General features: G+C 39.9%; 1 protein-coding gene across 5 annotated transcripts in view; it reads right to left on the bottom strand.

Moving 5' to 3' along the window:
• atp2b3b (ATPase plasma membrane Ca2+ transporting 3b) overlaps positions 1 to 17,743 on the bottom strand; it is a 106,027-nt gene that overhangs the window by 55,930 nt on the left and 32,354 nt on the right. For 3 of the 5 annotated variants that reach the window (XM_082517602.1, XM_082517598.1, XM_082517600.1), the window contains exons 5-18: positions 17,293 to 17,418; positions 15,949 to 16,074; positions 14,039 to 14,095; positions 12,545 to 12,586; positions 12,266 to 12,430; positions 11,810 to 11,881; positions 11,524 to 11,666; positions 9,575 to 9,707; positions 8,310 to 8,419; positions 7,963 to 8,097; positions 7,052 to 7,158; positions 6,800 to 6,875; positions 5,490 to 5,648; positions 4,808 to 4,987 (exon numbers count right to left, since the gene is read on the bottom strand). In XM_082517602.1, coding sequence (XP_082373728.1) covers positions 4,808 to 4,987; positions 5,490 to 5,648; positions 6,800 to 6,875; positions 7,052 to 7,158; positions 7,963 to 8,097; positions 8,310 to 8,419; positions 9,575 to 9,707; positions 11,524 to 11,666; positions 11,810 to 11,881; positions 12,266 to 12,430; positions 12,545 to 12,586; positions 14,039 to 14,095; positions 15,949 to 16,074; positions 17,293 to 17,418 — 1,631 coding nt within the window. The remainder of the gene's footprint in view (positions 1 to 4,807; positions 4,988 to 5,489; positions 5,649 to 6,799; positions 6,876 to 7,051; positions 7,159 to 7,962; positions 8,098 to 8,309; positions 8,420 to 9,574; positions 9,708 to 11,523; positions 11,667 to 11,809; positions 11,882 to 12,265; positions 12,431 to 12,544; positions 12,587 to 14,038; positions 14,096 to 15,948; positions 16,075 to 17,292; positions 17,419 to 17,743) is intronic. The other 2 variants (XM_082517599.1, XM_082517601.1) reach the window with 1 other exon arrangement.

Genomic DNA, 17,743 nt, shown 5'->3' with positions numbered 1-17,743 from the left:
TATATTATTGACATTATTAATTTGCATTAACAGATCAAAAATGGTTGAAAAAAGAAAAGTGAAGTGGCCACAAATGGCCAGGATAGAGCCCAGAGGGTTAAAGCAACAAAACAACCTGAACAGCCGGTTTGGAACCGAAAGAGCCGGCTCTTTTTAGTGAGCCGAGCCGAAAGAGCCGGTACTTAAAAAGAGCCGGTACTTAAAAAGAGCCGGTACTCTAAAAAGAGCCGGAAATCCCATCACTAGTGGGAAGCTAAAACAGGTAGCTTGTGGAGCATGTGGAGATCACAGACCGTCCTCATCTTTGTGCTACTGCATTAAGAGCAGGTGACAGGTTTGGAGGAGCTGAAAACAGCCTGTTGCCTGGATTAATCTGGTGGGAGTTGCAAGTTTCACAAGGTACTGAGTTTATTTATTTATTTTTTGCTCGTTGAGTGAAGAACTTCCGGTTGGGAGATCTTTTGGATTTATACTGGAGCAATACAGGCCTGCAATGTAGGGTGTATTTCTGCCGGCTTTAGGTTTAGTTTGGGACTATGATTGTTTGTCACTGGTGGTTTACATTGTATATGAGGAGATTCTGTGTACAGCTGGTAAATTGCTGTGTGTGTTTTGCTTTGCCTGAATACTGAAACCTGCCATTTTACACTATTGAGTTCCTGTTTCTCTTTATTCTTTATTTTTTGTGTGGATGCCCTCAAAGGGCATTCACTATTTGTGTGGACACTATTGAGTTCCTGTTTCTCTTTATTCTTTATTCCACTATTTACTAGTTGCTTCCGTACACTTTTTGGCACTCAACTACTCCCACAGTTTTCAGCCGATTTTCGGCATTCAAAGTTTAAAAAATTCTGCTCTTTCTGCTGATGCCGGCTATGACTTTTGGTGCTCATAACTTCTATACTTTTTGAGATATTGAATTTTTTTTGCAATATTTTTTGCCCATTTCTGCCATATCATCAGTGGCCTCACTGATTTTCCTTGCCGGGTTGACCTGTGTTTTAGCTCAGTGAGATGAGCATCCGTTCTCAGACTGGGAGGCCCGGGTTCAAATCCCACTTATGGCAACATTTCTTTCAGTTAACATTTAAACTTTTTTTAACTCTTTTGAACACAAATTTCAGCTTTTTCACCCCTTTTCAGCACAATTTTAATTTTTTTCACCACTTTTCAGCACAAATAACAGCTTTTTCAGCTGTTTTCAGCAAAAACCTCTTTTCAGCAGAATTCTGCTCATTCAACTCTTTTCAGCAGAAATTCTGCTAATTGAACTAATTTCAGCAGAAATTCATCTGATTGAACTCTTTTCAGCAAAATTTTCAGCCTTTTCACCTCTTATTAGCAGAAATCTCAGCTGTTTTCAGAAAAAACTATTTTGAGCAGAAATTCTGCTAATTGAACTCTTTTCAGCAGAAATTCTGCTGATTGAACTCTTTTCAGCAGAAATTCTGCTGATTGAACTCTAATCAGCAACTCTTTTCAGCATAAATTCTGCTGATTGAACTCTTTTCAGCAGAAATTCTGCTGATTCACCTCTTTTCTGCAAAGTTTTTTCACGACGTTTTGTAACTCCAAAAAACAGCGTTTTTCGCATCTCACAGCTATCGAATTCTGGCTGCTCATCACCCTGTTTTCCAGGCGCCCGCTCTCTTTGCCAGTGGCGCAATTGGTAATGAAACGGATCTTCAGACCAAAGTTCAAGGGTTCAATTCCACCATGGCCCAAATGTTTTTTTCACTACAAATTGATACACTATCACAGACCTGTAATTCATATTGATAATTTATTACAATTCGGCAATGTTTTATGATTTTGGCAGCTTTTCTAATATGGACCTCAGATTCTTGTTAACGCTCCATGGCAGAAATACATACAAATACACAGCCTGATGAAGCAGACAGAAGCAGTACCTCTGATTGGTTCAGCATTTTCACCTCTTATCAGCACAAATCTCAGCCTCTTCTGCTGCTTTCATTAGAATTTTAAGCTTTTCCAGAAATTCTGCTGATTGAACTCTTTTCAGCAGAAATTCTGCTCATTCAACTCTTTTCAGCAGAAATTCTGCTGATTAACCCTTGAGACCAGAAGGACAAGGTTCGAATCCTGCTCAGGGCAACGTTTTTTTCAACTTTTTCAGCTCTTTTCAGCAGAAATCTTCAGCGTTAAGGCATCCACACAGCATTTTCGCAGAAAATGCAATTCTTTCTAGTTGTGTGGATGCCCTCAAAGGCATCCACACTATTGAGTTCCTGTTTCTCTTTATTCTTTATCTTTATTATTCTGCTAGTTGCTTCCATACGTCTTTTGGACGTTAACTACTCCGTCAGTTTTCAGCCGATTTTCTCCGTTCAAACTTTAAAAAGTTCTGCTCTTTCTGCTAATGGGTTCTATGACTTTTGGTGCTCATAACTTCTATACTTTTTGAGATATTGAATTTTTTTTGCAATATTTTTTACCCATTTCTGCCATATTATCAGTGGCCTCACTGATTTTCCTTGCTGGGTTGACCTGTGTTTTAGCTCAGTGAGATGAGCATCTGTTCTCAGACTCGGAGGCCCGGGTTCAAATCACGCTTATGGCAACATTTTTCAGTTAACACTTTAACTTTTTTTAACTCTTTTGAACACAAATTTCAGCTTTTTCACCCCTTTTCAGCACAATTTTCCGTTTTTTCACCACTTTTCAGCACAAATACCAGCTTTTTCAGCTATTTTCAGCAAAAACCTCTTTTCAGCACAATTCTGCTCATTCAACTCTGTTCAGCAGAAATTCATCTGATTGAACTCTTTTCAGCAAAATTTTGAGTTTTTTCTGCTGTTTTCAGGAAAAACCTCCTTTCAGCAGAAAATCTGCTGATTAAACTCTTTTCAGCAGAAATTCTGCTGATTAACCTCTTTTCAGCAGAATTCTGCTCATTCAACTCTTTTCAGCAGAAATTCTGCTCATTCAACTCTTTTCAGCAGAAATTTTGCTGATTCACCTCTTTTCTGCAAAGTTTTCAGCCTTTTCACTAATTATCAGCACAATTCTCAGCCGCTTCTGCTCATTTCAGCACAATTGTCAGTCTCTCCACCTCTTCTTTGTAAAGCGCTATATAAATACAGGCCATTTACCATTTGTGAGAAAGAATTTGGCGCAGTGAGATGAATAGCCGCCTTGAGACCAGAAGGGCCAGGTTCGAATGCTGCTCAGGGCAACATTTTTTTTGTTTCAACTTTTTCAGCTTTTTTCAGCAGACATCTTCAGCGTTAAGGCATCCACACAGCATTTTCGCAGGAAATGCAAATTTTTCTAGTTCTTTATTATTCAGCAAGTTGCCTCCGTACGTTTTTGGACGTTAACTACTCCCTCAGCTTTCAGCCGATTTTCTCCGTTCAAACTTTAAAAAATTCTGCTCTTTCTGCTAATGGGTGCTATGACTTTCGGTGCTCATAACTTCTATACTTTTTGAAATATTGAATTTTTTATGCAATGTTTTTTGCCCATTTCTGCCATATTATCAGTGGCCTCACTGATTTTTCTTGCCGGGTTGACTTGTGTTTTAGCTCAGTGAGATGAGCATCCATTCTCAGACTGGGAGGCCCGGGTTCAAATCCCGCTTGTGGCAACATTTCTTTCAGTTAACAGTAAAAAAAATTTAACTCTTTTGAACACAAATTTCAGCTTTTTCACCCCTTTTCAGCATAATTGTAAGTTTTTTCACCACTTTTCAGCACAAATACCAGCTTTTTCAGCTGTTTTCAGCAGAATTCTGCTCATTCACCTCTTTTCAGCAGAAATTCTGCTGATTGAACTCTTTTCTGCAAAGTTTTCAGCCTTTTCACCTCTTATCAGTACAATTGTCAGTCACTCCACCTCTTCTTTGTGAGAATCCGTTTGGCTCAGTGAGATGAGTAACTACCTTGCGACCAGAAGGACCAGGTTCGAATCCTGCTTAGGGTAACATTTTTTTTTTCAGCTCTTTTCAGCAGAAATCTTCAGCGTTAAGGCATCCACACAGCATTTTCGCAGGAAATGCAAATTTGTTCTAGTTATTTTATTGTTTTCATTGTTTGGTAAATTGAAGGAGGGTTGCAATGCTCTACTTTACATGGTGTATGACATGATTTACTGCACTGTAGACACTAGTGTTCATTTTCGCGTGTAGTGCTACTGTTAAGGGATAAGCTTCATTGATCCCAGAAACAAAACAGAAGTTAATTGAAAAATATCGTACGAGAGTACACTAGAAAAAGAACCCAAAGCCCATTTATTTAATGGTATTGAGTAAATGAGCGCTACATAAACATTTGGATAAATGAATGTATAAACGACTCACACTGCATTAGAGAAGTGAAACTAATGCAAATGTTCTGTAAACCTGCATTCTTTTTAATGACCAGCAGGTGGCGACTCCTATGATTGTAAAAGACCTCTCCAATTGTATAGAAGTCAGTGGCAAACTTGCACTTAGCTCTCAGGAAACATTTTCACTTCAACATGAAAATGATTTTATAAATTTAATTAACTAGCTCATATACAATAGCTAATAGCTTATTATTGACAAATCGTGGCTGGTGAGTGTGCAGTGTTATGCTCTCATGATGATTTCAAAAAGCAAAGTTGGCAACATATGTGTCTGCTTCATTCTTGTTAAAAACAGGGTCAATAATTCAAAAATCTCTGTTTTAAGTGTCTTTAAAGGAAAGAGAAGCCCAGCTGTTTGACATGAAAGAGATGCAATCATTTTATAGTTTTAAAACAAATGTATTAGTGTGCATGGAATCCAGTTGACAAGGTATTCAACTAATTTGAGACCACCACTTACCTCTCCTTTCTCGTTTCTGATTCGTCGGTTAAAGTCTTTGCCCTCTAGACAGATAAAATCATCTCCGGGGTGGATGATGCCACATTTAGCAGCAATGGCCCTGGCTGTGTTAATGTTATCACCAGTCACCATCCGCACTGTAATGCCTGCACGCTGACACTTACGGATGGCATCGGGCACCTTGGAGAACAAGGACATTTGTTCACAAAAAAATATAACAATATTATTTTTAACAGCACAGTCGCATTATGGCATGAACAAACCCAAAGAACCAATTCAAATTCCAACTATTCCAAAACACATGCTAGCTCTCAAATCCCATACTTCCATACTGACACTTGAAAAAGTGTATTCACTCAGTAAAGGACACCTAAATGCTAAGTGTTTGACAAGTGGCCAGATGGTGTACTCAGTTGCTGAGTGGACACATCTTGCCCTCGACTGTCACTGTCCTGAGTAATACAAAGCAGCAACCGAAGGACCACCAAACAATTTCCAGCCAGTGGAAGGAGCAGAAATCATCAGTACAATAATCATACTAATGCTAGCTGGCTACCTATATGGCTAACAGCACAATTTACTTAATACACAAGTATATATGTAGTGGACTATACAAAAATGAAAATGGATTTATCCAAATTACCCAAACTGAGGCAAACAAACACACTTCGTTGTATCCTACCTCAGGCCGTACAGGATCCTCTATCCCAACTACAGTGATGCAGGTCAACTCCGTTACTATCTCTGTCTCGTTGTCCCATTCTGGTTCCGGATTGGATGGAAGGTCACGGTATGCAATGCATATGGTCCTCAACCCCTCACATGCCATGGGCTCAATCACCTATTAATAATCATTATTGCAGCAATAATCAGGAAGATTAGACCACACTATATTGTCCTGTATATAACATTTAAATATGAATACACAGCTGGAAGGAAAAGACCTCAAGCTGCAGACAGCAGTAATGTAAAGATGAGGTGACTAAAGCTGCCACAGTGGAAACTGAACTACTGAGCTGGAACAAAATTGTGTAAGAAATTATTTTTCTCACGGCAGAAGTTGTTTATCAAAACGCAAATGTAGGCCAGTCAGGCAGTCTGTCAATTAACAATACTCAGCCTGCGCAGGCTTAGAACTATGTGGAACAAATACATGTGTTTTGCTGTTACAAGTTTTAGTTACATCAAAGCTGATCTGGTGAACACGTATAGCAGATTTAGAATGTAAGTCTACCAACGCTGGTCTTAACTCACATTCTGTTCTGTGATGCTTATGGTGTTTAGTGTGACTCCAAGTGTGACTTCTTATCTATAATGTGTGAAGAATATTTTTGCTAGTGGATATTTAAGGTACAATATGGGCAGACTGAGTCAGGAAAGCAGTGGCCTTACAGAGTTTTTATCTGGTTTCACAAAGTAACAGCCAAACGTAATGATGCTGCAATAGGCCTCTGTCTATCAGCAGAATACTGGTACAAGAGATCCTTGAGGCAGCACCACTGGTGAAGCTTGTGCTTATCATGACAATTTCACGATGTAATAAGAGGTGTCGGCATCTCAAAGTTTGTCCTACACAATAGCATAGCTCCTCACTAACATCACGCATCTAACAAGATTATTAAACAAAAGAGGTACAGTATTCAACTCTGTATTCTGTTTTATTTCACTTTCATAGCTTTCTCATATTTCTGTTTGCAGATTTACCTGCTTGGCATAAAACAGCAGAAAGGCACAGTTAGAGACTGTGACGATTACTTTAAGTTTTGGCACTCAGCACTCAATCTGGGTTTTAGTTTCTGTTTAAGTCACCCCTCTGGATAGAATTTCTGTTTGATGTTTGTGGAAAACAAAAGAAAATCTATCATGTTTTGTGACATGTAAAATCTTCTAGTTTCTGAAAAGGGAAAGTCTTGAAAATTACTGAGAAGGTAGCTAAAATCTATTAGGAGAAGGACTTTTAGAACGATACAATGAAGGAATCAGAAGTCTTACCTGTTTTACCATCTCATCTCTGTCACGTGGGCGGAAACTGCGAGATTCTCCATTGGCATCGAGAATGTAGGAACACCTGGAAGACAGATGAAGATTTTTGGGGAGGAAAAAGAGCAGCTTTTATTTTACAGATTAAAACCATTTAAACAATTACATTAAACACAGTGTGAGCTGTTGCTGTTATATTAGTTTACATAATCTCGTGTAACACCAGACCACTTCCTCCTTTGCTCATCCTCCCCTATCACTCACTTCTTTAACATGATTTCAGATGCTCCTTTGCTGTAAAGCCGGAAGGAACCATCAGGCAGCTTGATCACCGTGCTCATGGATTTACGCACTGAGTTGAATGTATACACCTGAGAGAGAGGGGAGATGTGTGATACATAAGAGTACAATCAAAAATAGACTTTAATATCTCTGACTTAACGCCCCGCGGGGTGTGCTGAAGGTGTACTTAAGGGTTTGAATCTTTATCAATGTAAGAAATCATGCTTGCTGCACTGTCAGCATGTCAACTCATCATAAAGTAGGGGAAATCAGCTATACCCTCATCATTTCATCACTGAAACGCGATTGTAGTTTATGTAGCTATGAATAAGTGATGATTTGAGTCATCACTGTGATCTGCCAGCACCAAGGAAAACAACAGGCTTGTTTGTCTCCCATCATTGTAGCGGAGAGAATGCTGTTGAACCCAATCGTCAACAGAGTGTTTGAAAATCCTGTAAGATTTTACAGCAGAGGTGTCAAACTCAGATTTACCAAGTCTGATACCCCTTCTCATTTAGCAAGTTTAAAGATTGCACAATGAGAATCAAATCAAGGGCCAAATGTACAGCATAGTTCAGTTCAATTCCATTTCAGTTATTCAGCAACAAATCACAATTAAGTATAATCCTTGCGACCTGCTTACATCATCAAAAGTGCAACAGAATGCAGTTCTTGCTTTGTTTTGAGGACACTGAGTGTGATTAGCTCCCACTTGATTTTGTTTATTAAAGCATATTGTGAAAATGTATAATTTAATTCTCAGACTGTTGATTCTTTCAGTTAGATGAGTTCAAATACATAGTGACCTAACCTTCTGGCAAACTTTTACTAAAATGTTCTAAAAATAAAAATTTACTGGTAAAAGTGAAATGTGCTGCATGAGTTCCTACCTTGTACAGTCGCTCCTCAGGGATCTGCTCTCTGATGGGGGCATAGTCCTGTTGTAGGTCTAATACAAATCCCAGCAGGCCACACTCTGTCTTGTTGCCCACCTGCTTTGCCAAACCCCCTTCCACATCAGGTGGCTGATGGAAAGTTAGTTGAGGTGTTTGATTGGAGAGCGAGAAATGATGGAGGGTAGAGAAAGTACAAAAATAAAAATGATATTAAAGAAAAGGAACAGGAAAAAGAAAACCCACAAGTCCAATTAATTAGTGACAACCAAGGACCGGTAAAGCATTATTAAACCAGAGAGCAACCTGCAACATAATGGCACCTCTGTCAATACATGACTCACTAAGATCTTGGAGGTGTAGGCGCTGTTGATTGCGATAGCATTGACTAACAGATTCAGTGTCCGGGGGTTGATTTGTCCAGGTTCTGGGATCACACGGTGGTGCACATCACCTGAAAACAAGAATATCACTTTAATCCCCATTGGTAATAGATTTTTTCTGTGCTGCTATTGTGCCATCAAGCTGTTAATGAGTCACCCATGACAGAAAGTTGTTTTGTCAAGACAGAACACTGCTATGCTGCTAAAGCTTTTTTCACCATTGTTTCCACTGGTGAGTTTTTGTATGTAGTACAGTTATGTGCCAATACATTACTGACGGCATTTCACAGAGGCACTGTTTTCATCATGCAGAGTGCTGCTGAGCCTGTCAGAACAGTTGTATAACGTATTCTGTGGCTCTGCAGGCGCTTTGTCAAGCCCTAGAAAATAACCCTGCCGATGTCATCACGTGACTACAAATTTATGACAGAAAGTAATTGTTACAAACTAGGACATTGTGTTTGAATGACATCGCTAGAAACTACTGAGTAAAAAGGATTCAGTATGTTTTGGAGCTTGACTCATAGCAAGAATTAAAAGTCAAAAGTTCATCTTAGCCTCTGCCAGTCACTGTTAACCAATCTTTTTGAAACACGTTTCTTAACTTTGTAAAAGTGAGAAGTCTGATTTTGAAAAAGGAACATGAAATATAAACAGCAACAAAAAGGAAGAGGTGGCTGTAACCAATTCATTGTGGATGTAGAAAGACAGTCAACAACTAGCATGTAAAGTATTAACTAACAACGACAACTATTATTGTTGTAAAAGAGTTATATAAAGCTGCGCATCATCTGCAAAACAGTCAAAAGATCTAATATTTCTGGACACACTGAGCAGGCGCATGCATAAACAACAGTTCCATCTCCTTTATACCTTGAGGCAATGTTAAAAGGGATGTCATATATTTATTGTTTCAAATCATAGGTCAACGTTTCAATTAATGAGGTCAGTTTATAGAATCTTTCAATTTATTTATTTAACTAGAACTAGACTGTCACTAATTGCAATACTGAACTACACTACAGAATATTAGAATGGATGAAAGTTTGATTCATTCTAATATGAACTAAGGGAGAGGCCAGCCACCCTTCGGAGGAAGTTCATTTTCTGCCGATTGTATCTCGTGTATATCTCGTTCTTTCAGTCACTACCCACAACTCTTCAGCATTCACAAATTTGTTCACCAATCTTCAGCATGGCATTTATGAATTATCACTTGTACTCACCGATGTAAGCCTGCACTACAGTCATGCGGTTCGTGGTGAGGGTGCCTGTCTTGTCAGAGCAGATGGCCGTAGCATTACCCATGGTCTCACATGCATCAAGGTGCCGTACAAGGTTGTTGTCTTTCATCATTTTCTATAAATGACATAGCAGTGTGTGAGGGGAGGGGAGGAGGGAGGGTGGGATGGTGTGAATGAGGATAGATAGATAGATAGATAGATAGATAGATAGATAGATAGATAGATAGATAGGATAAGGGAGGATATGGAGAAAATGTTAAATGTAAAATTAATGTATTAATAGTATACACTACGACACCAAACCCTTTTTCTGAAACTAGATGGACACTTTCTTAAGGTTCTCAATTATATTCTTTTAGAAAACTGATTTAGACACACCTCCTCCCCATCTTACCTGCCACCAGTGTCTAGACTCCGGAGGGTCCTGTTCTAATTCCTAACACCACTGGGATTCTGTTCTGCTATCATGGGTCATCTGAGTCTAATTGCCAAATATGTTAATAGAATTCTGTATTTCAATAAATCACTTCACTTCTTACAAATGAGCTCTCTTCATTGAACTGGCACAGTGGGATTCTCATGGTCATTTCAGAGCTCTTAATCATTTATTTATTTTCTTCATAAGGATTTCTGCTCTTTCCCTGGCCCTTCCTCTGCCTGACCCTCCAGTGATAAGAGTGGGCAGGTTCAGCCTGTCATTCTCTATCCTCTTCGCTCTCCAGATAACCTCCAACATCTCCATCTATATTCAACCTTGAGGAAAAGGGGCTTGGGGCAGCGAAGAAAGGCTGGTTACAAGACTGAGTATGGTGGCCTCACACCAAAGAAGTCTCTCTTTCAATTTCTGAGGATTCAAGACTCTGCGCTAGCCTGCTCTCCTGCCTCAGGATGGCCGTTCAGGGTACCAGAGCTCCCGCTGCCTGGCCCGTCAGCCTTGTCGTTTACATGGGAACATACAGCACGGGACTGTTTGCCAGCCTGTGTCAGCCAAGCTGGGTTTTCCAAGACCATGCCTGTCATGAGTAAGACTGACGTGTGCCTTTTCTGAGTTGGCCAATCTAAAATTTGTGTTTCCTCTTCATCAGTCGGTCGATATGTCTGGGACCATGAAGTTTGTTTCTTTAATGAACATTAAGAACGTTGAGTCTTGTCTTCCTGAGCCAGCTAATAAACAAAGTGTGTTTTGTATTTCAGAAACGGTTAATAAGAAGAACATGTTTGGTGCTTCTGTACTGGCCAAATTTAAAACAGTGTTTCCTTTTGCTAAGCTAGTAGACAAGATAAGTCCATATGGTCTTACAGAGTTGATCTTTTCAGAAAGTGCTATTGTGTTTTGTCCAGCCTTTTTAAAGCCTGTTTCTGTGACTGAGCCACTCTCCCCAGAGACTGTTAAGGTTTCACAGCATGTCTCCCCAAGAACTGATTCACAGCACGACTCCCTGGAGACCATTAGTGGTTTGGCTGAGCTGGCCTCCCCAGAAACTGTTGCCCTGCTGGGGGTTTCCTCAAAGACTGCTAAGAGCGCAACTATGCTAAGCAGCCTAAAAGACTGTTCCGCTTCCTAGCTTGGTTTGTAGAGACTGCTGCTCCACCCAGGGCCACTCCAGAACCTAACCCTTCACCTTTCCCATCCCCCAGAGTGAGCGTAGCCAGGATCCCCCCTGTCCCTGCATCCGTACCCACTCCCAGGGTGAGGACAGCTGTGGTTCCTTCTACTGGTCCCTCCTTCCCAGGGAAGCTAGTGCCCAGACAGGGCTCAGCATGTCCCTACTCCTGTTCCAGTCCCCAGGATGAAGGTGGCTAAGTCTCTTTTAGCTGACTTTTTTTCCCATGACAGTCTCAGCGTGAAGCCAACGTGACCAGCTAAAGAAGTAGCAGTTCCTACATGTCCATGTGGTTAATCATTCATTAAAGCTGACAGGCGAATGTACCTTGACAGAGTAAGCCAGAGAGATTGTGACAGCGAGAGGTAAGCCTTCTGGGACAGCAACAACCAACACAGTGACTCCAATAATGAAGAACTTGACAAAGTACTGGATGTAGACTGGAGTGCACTCTGGCAACCATGAGTGACCTGCAACACACAGCAAACTGCATATTAAACCTACACAACCTCTGTTGAAAGCCTAAGAAATGTTCGACATGACAAGAAAACACTGTTGTGTTTAAAACAGTAATGAGCGATTGTGTATGTTGGGAAGCTGCATAAACACAAACCTTCAACGACAAATGTGTTGATGACAAAGAACAGCACCAAAATGATGACAGTGATGGCTGACATCACCAAACCTGTAGGGAGATTAAGGAAGAGACAGCTCATCAGAGTTGCTCAGTCAAGACTGCATTGCATTTTATGTTGGGCCTGTAGTGACACATGCCAAGAATAAAAACATGTCGTTCACATTCTTGTAGCAGTCAAGAACATCATCTTGCACACATGCCTGTCTCTAAACAGTAATACAGCATCTTTCTACCCAAGTCTTCACACTTTCACACTCAGACCTTCACACTATTCCCACAATTTGTTTTTCATACTGAGAAACCCATACATTGTTGCAACAAAAGCTCAGTAGGACATACAGCTGCAGATTCCACTTTGTGTGCTGATATTTTAGAGGACACTGAAACTATAAGGGCGTGAAATTCTGCCCGGTATAGGGATGAGTTGTGTACCTGCTTTGCCAATCTGAACAGCCAGTTTTGTGAGCTTTCCCTGCAACACACTCTTCTCTTTCTTTGGAACATTGGTCTTCTTCTTCTCTCTGTCCTCTACCTCTCCTCCTTCTGCACTCTTCAGAGGTTGCATCTCCATGGCAACTCCCCCATCCTGTTTTTTGGCTGAAAAACACACACAGCAAAAAGATTTGAAAACTGTAAATGTCTTCAGCACCTGACAATAAAACAAACTCACTCGACATGCAAACCAAATTCCAACCAAACACAAGCCTCTACCTTTGTTCTGATTGTTCTCCACTGCACCATCAGGTTGCTTTCCTGAGACAAAAGGAGGCCAAGTTAGACAGGGCCATAAAGGTCAAAGAACAAGAACACAAAAAATAATAAAACAAATAGTGCATTTTTATTGTGACAACTTGCAGAAACAGAAAACACACAGAACAATACTAAAGGGAACAGTTCATACTTCATACACTGGGTTATACAAGAGAGTGAGAGGCATTTTCAAAGGTATTATCCAAAGGTAATCCACATAATCTGATATCACCACAATGGTGTTCCTACAACATGATGACCAATGTTGCTCTGGTAGTCACCTCACACAAATGGTTTTGGCTTCATGACATTGTTCCAATCAGTGTTTTCTCCATTACAAAAAACACAAAATAGCACTAGAAACAGAGATCATGCTTCCCTTATATAGGCTTCTCTTGACAAGCTTCCAGTAAAATATAAAATTGAATTGATTTTAAAATCATTTTCTTCACATACAAAGTCTTCAATAATAAGGTGCAGCCATATCTTAAAGACCTCATAGTACCACATTATACTAATAGAGCACTTTGCTTTCAGACTGCAGGTCTAATTACTGAAGGCACTCTTCTGTGGAACCAGCTCTTGGTTTGAAATTGGGAAACAAACAGTTGATGATTAGATTTAAAACATTCCTTTTTGATAAATCTTATAGTTACGACCGCATCAGGCAACCTTGTAGCATTCCTTAGTTACACTGTCAAAGGCTGCTGGGAGATTTCTTGTGATACACTGAGCATTTCTTCTCCACTAACTTCTTTTCAAGCCCAGATGTTAATGTCCCTACTGCTGCATATCATTATTTTTTGTCTTCTCTCTTTCTAATAGATTGTATTTTGTCCTTGTTTCTCCATGCTCTCATTTTTCTTCCCCAACCACTCATGGCTGCATCTCCATGGTTCTGCTGAAAGGGAGTATTTTCTCCCTATCATCATCTAGCCCTTACTCATAGGGGATCTTCTGATTGTTAGTGTTTCCGCTGTAATATTGTGGAGTCATCACAATATAAAGTTTTTCTGTAGTGATTTTAGGATAAAAAAGCTGTGTGTGTGTGTGTGTGGGGGGGGGGGGGGTTGGAGGGTGACAGCTGCTCTCAAACCAGTGTGGGATAAAACCAAAAAACTTAAAATTGGTTAAAAATTCTACAGCACTTGCCATAATCTTTGACTTGTTGTCTTGTTGTTGTCTCTTGAATGTTTACTATGTACTGATGAAAAAAATAAAAGTCCACTAAGTCTTAATATTTCGTTTCCCCACTCCTGCACACCCACCACAACAACATGAGTTGCAATAACAGTTCCAGAGTAACATCATTATGATACTGCAGGATGAACATCAACACGGTGATATCAGATACAAAGTGGCATCATACGGCACTGTCACTTTCACTGTGTACACTATGAGTTCAATTCATTGGTTGAGGAAAGGAGTGGGGCGGATAACTTTATGCTCACATACCATTGGTGACTGTGCTGTAACTGGCATCTGTAGTGATGAGCAACTCAGTACTCTCCTCTGTTAAATGTGTGACAAAGGAAGGTTTTTGTGGGAAGGGGCACATGAAGGATTTGGCAAAAAGGGAAAAACAAAAAACAGCAAATCTGTATAAAAAAAACTCAAGAAGTGAATGTGGTTGTATGCACAGCTCTGCGTGCGTAATATGTATTGCATAGAATGAAACCTCAATATAGGAGACAGATTAAAGAAGAAACGTAAACAGCCCCACAGCAAAATCCCACTGCATGAGGAAAAACTAACAAGTTCTGGCATTTGTAGAAGTCTTCTGAATAATGTATTAGTTCCAGTAAACGAGTGTCTGAATGATCCAGCCCACACAGGCAGCTGCACTGAGCTGCAACACATCCCAGGATGCAACGAACACTTTGGGAACAGAACGAAAACAACAAGCTGTAAGAGTATTCTTTAATAAAATAAGTGTCATCAGACCCTTTGTTGCTGTTGCTTCAAGACGTCAACAGTAGCAGACACATTTCAATGCAGAAGTGAGAACTGCAGCAGTACTGTAGAGGCACAGAAGAGTGCACTAATAATGATATTAACCTTAAGTGCTTCTGAAAATATTTGTAGCTTCTGCTGTCTGCAGCTCTGCTCTGACTGCATGGCTCCTATGGAACAAATATGAGCACAGACTAATGCTTTGTGCACTGACCAATCAACACTCTTCCCTGAAACTCTCCAGCTGCCTCACTCTCCCCTGCTCTTTCAATAATTGATTCAATCTGCAGCCTCAACCTCTCTCTCTCAGATTAAGGGTGGGGAGGAGAGACAGTGGAGGGCAACGCCAGAGAGAGGAAAGTGAAAGAGGGCACAGGAGCGGGGTAAACAAGAGAAACAGTGAAAGAATCGGAGAATGACGGACAGGCTGATAGAAGAAAGGGAAAATGAGAAAACAAGTGGGGAAAGAGAAAGGGAAACAGGTAGTGGAGAGAGAGATGACGAGGATGTGGGCTAAATTATCTATGAGGTTAAACTGGTGTGTTTCCTGTTGAAGCTCTTATCTGAAATCATTCAGGCATTCAGCTAACCCCTTACACACACATCCCAGCACACACATGTCACAATGTGTGAGCATGGATGGATTATGAAACAATAGCCCCCTGGGCACAGACATGTAACAGCCTCCCCCCCCCCCCAATAAGAGCAAGACCTCCCTATTGAAGCAGACACAAAAGAAGATGGCTGTGTTATTTGTAGTTTCTGGTCTTTTCTTTACCATATTGTGTCTTATTTTTATGCTGGGTTTTACGTCTTTTGTGTTTGTTTTGTATGTTTGATTGTTTTGTTTCTGTTGGTGTGTGTCTCTTTGTAGTCATCTTGGCTATTCAAAATGTATAATATACATTTTGAATGTCCAAGATGGGGTGTATGTATAATATACATTTTGAATGTCCTTATAGATTTTTCACATCAGCACAGTCTCATTTAGTTACAATTTCAATGTAATTTCATTTATATAGCATCAAATCACAACAACAGTTGCCTCGAGGCTCTTTGTATTAGTGAGTTTTTTAAGCTTACCACACTGTGAATTTTCATTTTTTGTTTTGTTTTGTTTTCTTTTTCTTTTTTTAAAATTTCAGTTAAATAATGTTGTAATATGTGTGTCAGATGCTAACCAAAAGATAGTAAAGAAAGGGCGACTAAACCAAAGGTCACAGAGGTGATAAAAGAGAGAGCTTTATCTGCTTCATCTTTTTACATCCTCTACTGGTTTGAATATATCAACAACAATACTGCACGTATTAATAATAAAGATGAAAATATTTAAACCTATCATAAAAGTGAAACGCATCTTCAACAAAATTATCTTAATTATTCTCATTTATTGTCTCCACTGGGTCACTTACCTTTCTTCTCTTTCCCATCTTCCTCCACATCTCCAGCTCCCAGGAGAGTGAAGATGATGCCTGTCTGTGAGTTGACACCAACAGCTGTCACCAGCATCCTCCCCGAGCCCTCCATCACATGGGTACCTTTAATAGTTTAGATGAGTGCTACATGTAAAGTGTTGGTCTCAATAGTTACAGTAAAAAAAGACAACCTGGAGGAAAAAAAATTAGTTAAGGCTAAACCCTAACCCTCAGGAGCAGGGTCACAAAAATACTGACTTGTCTTTCATTGACTTGAATTGATGGCAAAAAGCTTACAAGACTTGACTTGGTGACCCATAGTATTTATAAATTGAATATGTTTGTATAGTTTTACAATCTGTTACTTTACCAGACAGTTATGAATAATAAATAACATCACGAGGATGTGCTTTATCTTCATAGGTGCATGCACACTTGTAGTTGCAACTGCTGGCGCAAGAGCAACATGAAAAAAACTCAGACTGCACAAGCCAACTAAAAATTAGCCACTGGATGTTTCATTCTGTTTAAAAGCTACAGCTTGTTTCCGCCTGATGTTTGGCGTCAGGCCGACAGGTACTTTACCAGAGCTTTTTCATTGGTTGCTGGAAAAAAAGTAGTGACACAGACAAACAACAAGAGCAGTCAGAGAACGCAACTCCCCCCAAAGGGCAAGTGCTATACTAAAACTTTGATGATGTTTTTATTACAACATGTTGATGAGGGCCTGCTTTTATAACATGCTGATGTCTGACCTTTGACCTATGAACTTGAAGCATTACATACTATAATTGTGTATTGTATTACCTTTACCCATATGGTTGGAGCAGAAGTGGCTGAAATCTTTGGCTTCTATAAGCTGTAAAACTTAAGATTTAAGATATATTCATGCAGTGTGTAATTTTCCAAAAGTTTATGGTGTCATTGTGATGTCACAGGGTGTTGTACTGAAGAAAGAAAAAGTGTGTTGCATTGTTCTCTCCATAATATACTGGTTTTGACATTTGGTGTTGGTGTTGACTTGACCCAATTTTCACCAAAATTAAATCAGCTCGAGCTGATATTGGTATCTACCGACACACAAACTGTTAATTAGAATGTTGATATCTTAATAACTGTGGACTCTAGACTGCTAACAAACAGACAGACAGACAGACAGACAGACAGACAAAAAAACGAACAGAATGATCTCTCTGATCTCTCTTTTTGGTGGGAGAATTAAATATAATAAACAGTGAGTTAAGGGGCATTAAATCCCCAGTACATTTAAGTACGTTATGTACTTAAAAATACCTGGGGGGAAAAAACACTTGCCACTTTTTGAGCAAAAAAACAACAAACCTGAGAGCAGCATGGGGTCCTTATCCACAGATTTGCGTACATGGTCAGACTCTCCGGTAAGAGAGCTCTCATCTATCTTCAGATCATTTCCTTGGACCAAGATACCATCAGCTGGCAGTAGGTCACCTGAACATAGACATACACATATCAGTGTTTTACTCAGCTTGCTTGCATTATATATCCTCACTATTACTGCACAGCACCAATTAAATTCACTTGACTTTAACTGCTTTTTATGCCATTTCCCTCTCTCGCTGTCTCTTTTTTTCTCACTGCAGATAGTATCCCCATCAATGCATGCATGCAAATGGCGTGACATAAATTCTACAACAAACACATGAAGGAACAATAAATGTATGGAATGGATGGTGTTCTTGATTATTTTTGTGTGTCTGCTCGTTTCAGTGGTCACTGTGGCTGGTAGCTTGACTAATGAAAAATGCCTTACCTA

This window comes from Aulonocara stuartgranti, assembly GCF_965226115.1.
Source record: "Aulonocara stuartgranti genome assembly, chromosome: 20".
Taxonomy (NCBI): domain Eukaryota; kingdom Metazoa; phylum Chordata; class Actinopteri; order Cichliformes; family Cichlidae; genus Aulonocara; species Aulonocara stuartgranti.
Note: the sequence above shows the minus strand (reverse complement) of the source record. Positions and strands in the feature narration are given on the sequence as shown.